Source organism: Vanessa tameamea, chromosome 8 (assembly GCF_037043105.1).
Source record: "Vanessa tameamea isolate UH-Manoa-2023 chromosome 8, ilVanTame1 primary haplotype, whole genome shotgun sequence".
In the NCBI taxonomy this organism is placed as follows: domain Eukaryota; kingdom Metazoa; phylum Arthropoda; class Insecta; order Lepidoptera; family Nymphalidae; genus Vanessa; species Vanessa tameamea.
Window position 1 is genome coordinate 12,503,466 of NC_087316.1, and position 7,064 is coordinate 12,510,529.

A 7,064-nucleotide genomic window follows, 5' to 3' on the forward strand; every position below is an offset into this window, starting at 1 on the left:
AACACTTTTTTTACCTTTTTTTTTATTCAAAAATGTTTAATGAGTAATATATATTACAAGCTGCCCGTTCCGACATCGTATGAGTAGGAATAGAATAAGATTTTTTAATAAAAAAAAGAAAAAGCGCTGCGTCACCCAGTCTCACCCAGATTGGATTATGTAAGTGATCAGTGGGGATCCAGATATTCTAACACAAAATAAAAACATCAAAATTTGTCCAGCCACTTAGGGAGTTCAGTGAAGTACACACATTGTAATCTATTTAACATGAAAAACATCGTGAATATGAAGATGCTAGGATATTATTTTGATTTCTTCAGTCTCAGTTAATGGTTCCCAATGATGAGAGGTGTCAATAAAACACTTCAAGTAAGTAATATCACATATGATGTTATTTAATGAGAGACGCTACAGACGACCTCTAGGGCTCGTCGTTGGAGACGTATCGGGCCATGTCTGGCGTGGGTCGACACGGGAACCAGATCTGCGCGGTGGGCAGCGGGTAGTACTCGTGCGCGCGCACCAACGTGTTGTCGAAGCGCCAGAACCGCGGACCGCGGAAGAAATACGTATCTGTTGGAAATAAAATTATTAATTTACAATATTGCATACATTTATTTTATGTAAGAATGATGTACTATCAACATTAACAATCATATCTAAGCTGATCGTGTCATGTTGCACGTAAATATAGGAAAGTTATCGAAGGACACCCAAGAGAGAAATTATACAACGGGCACTTTTCTCATTTCGCATTTCGCCAACTGTGCAAAAAGTATGTGGATAAGCAAGTTTTGATATTTTGGTCTTTTTCGCAGTTTTCTTAATTAATTAAAGGAGTAATTAGAAAACTATTTCCAATTAGGTATCGTTACAATCATAGGATTTATGATGTTAACTCTGTGTCGATGTCTCAGTCTTCAAACTGCAACATATGTAATATAGCGTAGGGTATAGGTGCTTGGTGGTAAAATAACTCGTGAGGTGTATGCCTTGGAATCCTAAGGGCACAAAACGCTGTTTCCAGAAAAAGTATGTTTGAATCTATAAAATATAATTTGGTCTCAGCTGTTAGATTTTCCTACCTCCTTTCCATATAATTGCTGCGTCTACAGGATATGGAACCTGTCTCCAGGCTGACATTTCCTTGGGATATCCTTTATCCATTTTACCCGTTGCTTCATCAAATCTCCAGAATCTTTCGTATTCTATGAGATAAGTTTTGTTGTTATAGTTTGATATGAAGACGGTTGTTAATTCAGATATCTGAGGCGGAATCTTATATTCGCTGATTCTGCCACGTCTTACTAGACGAAACCGAGAGCTGAACTCCCAGAAACTTCTACCTGTGATGTAAGTATAAATTGTTAATCATTATTTGGATTCTATCATTTTCAAAAGCCAATTTTAAAAGTCCACATTACTCTTAAAGTTAATGTTCTGAAGTTATGTTTATCATGGGTTCATCGGATTTTTTTCCATTGAAACAACGATTTTATTTAAAATCCTTAACATGCGCGGCGAAAGGTATTTGAGAAATTATTTAGAAATTGGTATTAGTTTGTTACAGTACGTGTCAAAAGATTTCTAACAGATATACATACCGGAAAATACAACAATGTGTCCGTTTTGTTTCTCATATATCGTCCTGATCACGTTGATGTGTTTGGGCAGTCCTATGAAAACGTCGTGAAATCTTTTGGGATAACCTTTTAATATTTGTTTTCTTTCTGTTAATACCCACACCCACTAAAATTCAAGGAAAAAAATATTATATATAGAATGCCTAGTGTAAATTAAATGGCACTATTGTATCACAAGAGGAATTATTAGATGGATGAAGAACTACTATTTTAATTTGGTCAGTTTGTCTGTAAGTTGATAGTTTATGTTATTTATTTATTTTTTATATAACCATTTCATGGATAAAATACTTATATTATTATTATATTGCAAAGACTGCACTACAGCGTGGGATATAATATATTTTTTGTTCTACAGGCGGCTTTTTTGTTGATAGTAGATATTTGGTCGTAAATTTCGTACTTTAAGTAAGGAAATTAGACGTGAAGAAGTCGCACTCATCTTTATCCTCACCTCCTCCTCGAAGACGTATATTTTGCCCTGTATGACCTGCAGGGTGTCATAGTTGGTGTAGCAGAGGTCGGGCACGTCGTTCTCGTCATCGTCGACGAGAGTGGGGCGCGGCGCCAGCGACGAGCGCGATGCCACCGAGCGCTCCGTGCTCTCCGCCGACACCGAGGGAACTTCTTCCTTAACTGTTATGATGTTGATAATATATTATATAAATGTTAAATAGGTACTATCTGGGCATAGTTATTTATAAGTCAATTGCTTCCATTTCAAATCCCCGGTTAGGCTATTAAAAAACTAATCGGGGTATCTCTGAGACATATTATTAATAGCAGTTAGGAAGAGTGAGGTAAAAGATATTGCATTTGCGCACTTGTGGAATATAATATATCTTGCGTATATCTTACGCTATTATTATTATAAAGAATAAAAGCTATTCTGCTGTAATTACTAAATAATAAACGACTCCAAAAATAACAATAATTGTAACTATATTATATTATCGTAATAACTTTGTTGACATTTAAGTAGTCTAAATATTTTTAATTACTTTTTACATTAGGATAAATCTAAAAAATATTTTGTTCATTGTTTGTTATTCATAGGTATGTGTTAAGTTAGATTTAAAGTGGGTAGATACATACTTATCTTCTTACGTACAAACACAAAGATCGTACCTACATATTGATAAGTAAGTAGAATAAGTAACTTGATTATTAAGTTGTAGAATAATAAGCAATTTTTATTTTTATTTTTAGAGCATATTAATTTGTTTCTTTTGAAGTCGGTTTTTTTTTTGTCAAAATTTTTGTTTATTATACCTATAACGAGTTAAAATACGCGGACTAAACAGCACTTGCCAGTCAAGCGGAATACATTTTTTTAAATTATGGTATGTTTCTAAGCTGCTTGATGCTGATATACAAAAAATAAATGCTTAATAATTTTTATTATATGTTACAATTTTAAAAACATCTTCAGATTTGACGCAAAAAAAGATTCGACCGAGTACCTATCATTAATTTGCTCCTCAGAATTGAAGAGTTCGGTTACTTTATCACGGATCCCATGATCCGAACCTAACCAAACTAACACCAAACTATCCTTGAACTATATGCTTTCCAATAAAAAAAACTCATCAAAATTGGTTGACGTGATATTGAGTCATTTATTCGTCCATTTGTCGCGCATATACTTAATGGAAATTTAAAACTTATATGGTTTTCTTTTGGATACCATCATCAGAACTGGACCAAATTAAAATGGGACCACACGAGAAGCACTAGCTTTAAAATAAAAATCATCAAAATCGGGTCACCCAGTCAAAAGTTCTGAGGTAACAAACATAAAAAAAAAATACAGACGAATTGATAACCTCCTCCTTTTTGAAGTCGGTTAAAAATGCAATATTATATAGATGACCAAAATTATCCAATGTTTACGTTACGTTACATAATTATAATGTAAGAAATCAATAAACTCACGATAAAGTTCTTGCATTCCTAGAATATCGTCCTCGTGTAATTTTTCCACCGGCACTTGGTAATACGGGTACATGACCGATGCCTTCACGTTCGAATGAGATAACCCTAACGCGTGTCCGATCTCATGAACCGCGACCGCGAAGAAGTCAGTAATGTCCTCGTCTTCCTCGTCAGGGTTGTCGCCCCATAGCTCGTCGTCATCGAAATGCATTGCGCCGTGCGGCGGTGGGAACGCGTGCGCGACCACGTGACCTGGCCCGTCAAAAGGAAACCTAAGTTAGAGAGGGACGTATTTAGTTGTACTTGTTCACCATTCGAATTAAATTAAGTTTTGAAATATAATATGAAAACATACAAAGATTAAATTAATCTGTTTTTTTTTCTCTAAAGATTTTTTTTTCATCTAAATGAACTAAGTCACTAAGTGGTCATTATATTATTTGCTTCATGATTATAGGGAACCGGTATCTTCCCAAAACTCATTAAAATCTTTTAATAAGTTGAAACATTTTGTTTTGATCGTTAAGTTTGTGTGTTATATGTAAGCCGGTCTTGAAATTAATTTATTATTAATGTAGAATTATTACTCTTACTTATTGAAAGTAGAGTAATAACTACCCTGTATCTTGTATAAATAAAAATGTTTACCCTCAAAAACCGGTATAAAAAAGTGAAGTTTTTATTTGATTGTTTACAATTGTCCATAAGATGAATAAATAACCAGGAGGGGCGATCGTTTTATACTCTACGCGATAAAAAACAGCGCGTCTCAGAAAAAAAAACCTACAACAAATCTGTATCTTATATACTAACTTATTTATGAGATGCCCTTACCCATCTCCGTGGTCCTTGCTCGCGAAGGAAACTTGTATGTCGGCCTTGCCACGCTCTAGCTGTTCGAACCTTAAGCCTCCGTGCGGCGCCCACACCGCCAGCCCTGTGGCCATCAACGACTGCACGCGAGCTCTCTCAAGCGTGCTCGAACCATTAAGAATCCTGAAAAAGGTCATCTTTCGATAACCAAAAGAAATTGGCCTGGCACACGTCGAGTTCCTTACTTTTAGATTGCCTGATTGGGTTTTCATGAACGTGATGCACATGACTTTTGGCCAAGGCCAGGCTATTTTAGGGAAACCTTATTAATCGCTTCTTTATACTGTTTTTTGGGCCCCGTGCTATGTTTATATAGCATGGATGTAATTATATAGATTTATACGGTACCACCTAAATGCCTAACGTAACCCAATCCTTGGGATTGTTTTGCTAATGGGATAGTTGGGAATCGGGTCTTAAGGCACCCACGCGTTTAAATAGGTTATAATCTACATTGCCAAAAGCACACACGGAGAATTTGAAAAATTATATAACTTATAAATAATTTACTAAACACAAAATTTGATTTGGACTATGCTGTTGGCTTAGGCTGGTCTATCTTAGTGGTATACTTCTTATACTGGTACTCGCACACTTTCTATCACCACCTGACATGAAATATCTTATAGGTTGTCAATAGGGTTTTTTCTTCTGATATTCTAAATATCTCATGTTCTTATTCACCGGTATGTGATTGCCTTTTTGCCCCATCCTTGTTGCAGGATGTAGCGTCTCCGACGATGTATTGCTGATTTCGTTTCAATATCCTTTACACCGCAACGTTTTCTTTTAAATAGCTGAAAAACAGGAACGGTTTACATTGATAATATTTTAATAATTTTAAATTTATCATTTAAGTATATTAAAGTCTTTATGCTATATTTTACTGACTTGCAATAATAGCGAAATTATTTTTATCCCTGAGTTTAAAGTTACCATGCGATTATATTACATTTAAAATGTGCTCGCCAACAGATTAAGTATGTATGTATGTATATCGAGTAGGTATACTAATACTTTATAAGAATATTTAAGAAAGTCTTAAATCTTAATTTGGTGTGCTATTATGTTAAAATACTATAGCTATATTTTCACTATGGAAATTTACTATGCCCTGAATTGCAATATCGTCAGTAGGCGTCTATGAAGTAGGTAATAATGTACTCTTGGTTTAAAAGAACGATATAATTTCTAGAAAAAAATCTTTAAAAAACGATCAATTTTAAATAAGAATTAAAATAAAGATTTGACTAACCTTTCTAGTTTCGGAATCAAGATGTCCGGTTGGAGAGAGACCAGCGAACTCTTGCATTTTCTTTAGTGCTTCTGCAATTGAGTGTGACGTATACGCGAAATCTATATCATCCTGCTTCTCCGGGAGGTAACCATACTTCTTCATGAAGCTTATCTATTTAGAAGATTAAAACTTTATTAAAATAAGGCTTGACCAGCAACACCAGTTGTGGATAAGCCATGATTCAAAGAGGAATATCGTTTCAAACTTGCATGGAATTAGAAGATATGCAAATACTTTGTACTTGCAAAAAAGAGCTTTTATAATATTTTTATTCGACTTTTTCAGTTTATATAGAAGTAGCTTACGCCTGCGTGTCAGGGGCGGTCATAAGTTTTAGGTAAAGAATTATTCGAATTCGGTTGATTGCTTTAGCCGTAACAGTGTAACAGACGGACAGAGTTACTTTCCCATTTATAATATTAGTATAGATAACTCATATTATTTTTTAATACAAACTAAGTATTGACCATCTAATGGTTCATTTGGTTAGTAAAGAAAGTTATTTCTGTTCCCATTTAATATAATAGAACTTTAAAACGTATTATTCCAACAATCGTGATCTCAATGTAAACAAAGAAATAGGTCACCGGAGCAAGCGTAAAAAAAAAACAAAAAAAAAATTAAGACGATTAATCATTGCGACCACTGACCTCTTCAATACTCGGCATATCTTCTTCCAGGAATATGGTCTTGGCCGTCGCTACACTGCACCCAACCACTATGGAGATCAGAAGAACATATTTCCGCGGTTCCATGATCACATTGGTGTGGACAAACCGAGTGTGCGTTTACGTCTGTACTGAGCCGACCTTTGACGCATCTGCAGATAATGAGCCATGTATAAATACGGTCCCTGGTTAACGCCCTTTGTCTTGCTTACTCATATATTTCCTACTTGATGCGCTATTTTAATGATGCACTGGGCGTATACAGGACATTGATTTGGTTTTGTTTCATGTGACTAATGTCTAAGCGCGTGTGAAATGTTTGCAAACTCATAGAATCAATTTTAGTATTTATTTCGCTCGTGTTATTTGGAATTTCCATTTGAATTCCCTTATTCATAAATCTTATCTGTACCTTATTATTGTGGAACATTTGTGTTGTGGCTGAGTTATTAAGATTAAATAAATTTGATACTCGTTTATATTTTAATGATATCGTTGCTGTTATTATTGTATTAAAAATACCTCACACTATAATTAGTATAATGAAAATTAAAAATCGTCTGTTTTTGTATGGTGGAAACTTAATGTTTATTGACTTTTGTGAACCTAAAATTGACGATTGGAATTTATGTCTCTAAATAATTATAT

The 7,064-nt window shown here is 34.6% G+C and overlaps 1 protein-coding gene across 1 annotated transcript; it reads right to left on the reverse strand.

Moving 5' to 3' along the window:
- Positions 1–289: 289 nt before the first annotated feature.
- LOC113404705 (matrix metalloproteinase-2-like) lies at positions 290–6,652 on the reverse strand. Its single transcript, XM_026645675.2, has 9 exons — positions 6,399–6,652; positions 5,707–5,859; positions 5,136–5,248; positions 4,413–4,574; positions 3,579–3,850; positions 2,098–2,279; positions 1,605–1,749; positions 1,086–1,346; positions 290–573 (listed from the first exon to the last, which is right to left on the reverse strand). The coding sequence occupies exons 1-9, from the start codon at positions 6,501–6,503 to the stop codon at positions 422–424; spliced, it is 1,545 nt and encodes a 514-aa protein (XP_026501460.2). The 5' UTR covers positions 6,504–6,652; the 3' UTR covers positions 290–421.
- Between the last annotated feature and the right edge of the window lie 412 nt (positions 6,653–7,064).

Bases quoted from the DNA above. Each gene is read 5' to 3' on its own strand.
- LOC113404705 (XM_026645675.2), bottom strand. From the start codon at position 6,503: ATGGAACCGCGGAAATATGTTCTTCTGATCTCCATAGTGGTTGGGTGC. The intron at 3,851-4,412 runs GTAAGGGCATCT...TCTCTAACTTAG, and splicing joins AGCAAGGACCACGGAGATGG to GTTTCCTTTTGACGGGCCAG. The intron at 574-1,085 runs GTAGGAAAATCT...TATTTCCAACAG, and splicing joins AGCAATTATATGGAAAGGAG to ATACGTATTTCTTCCGCGGT.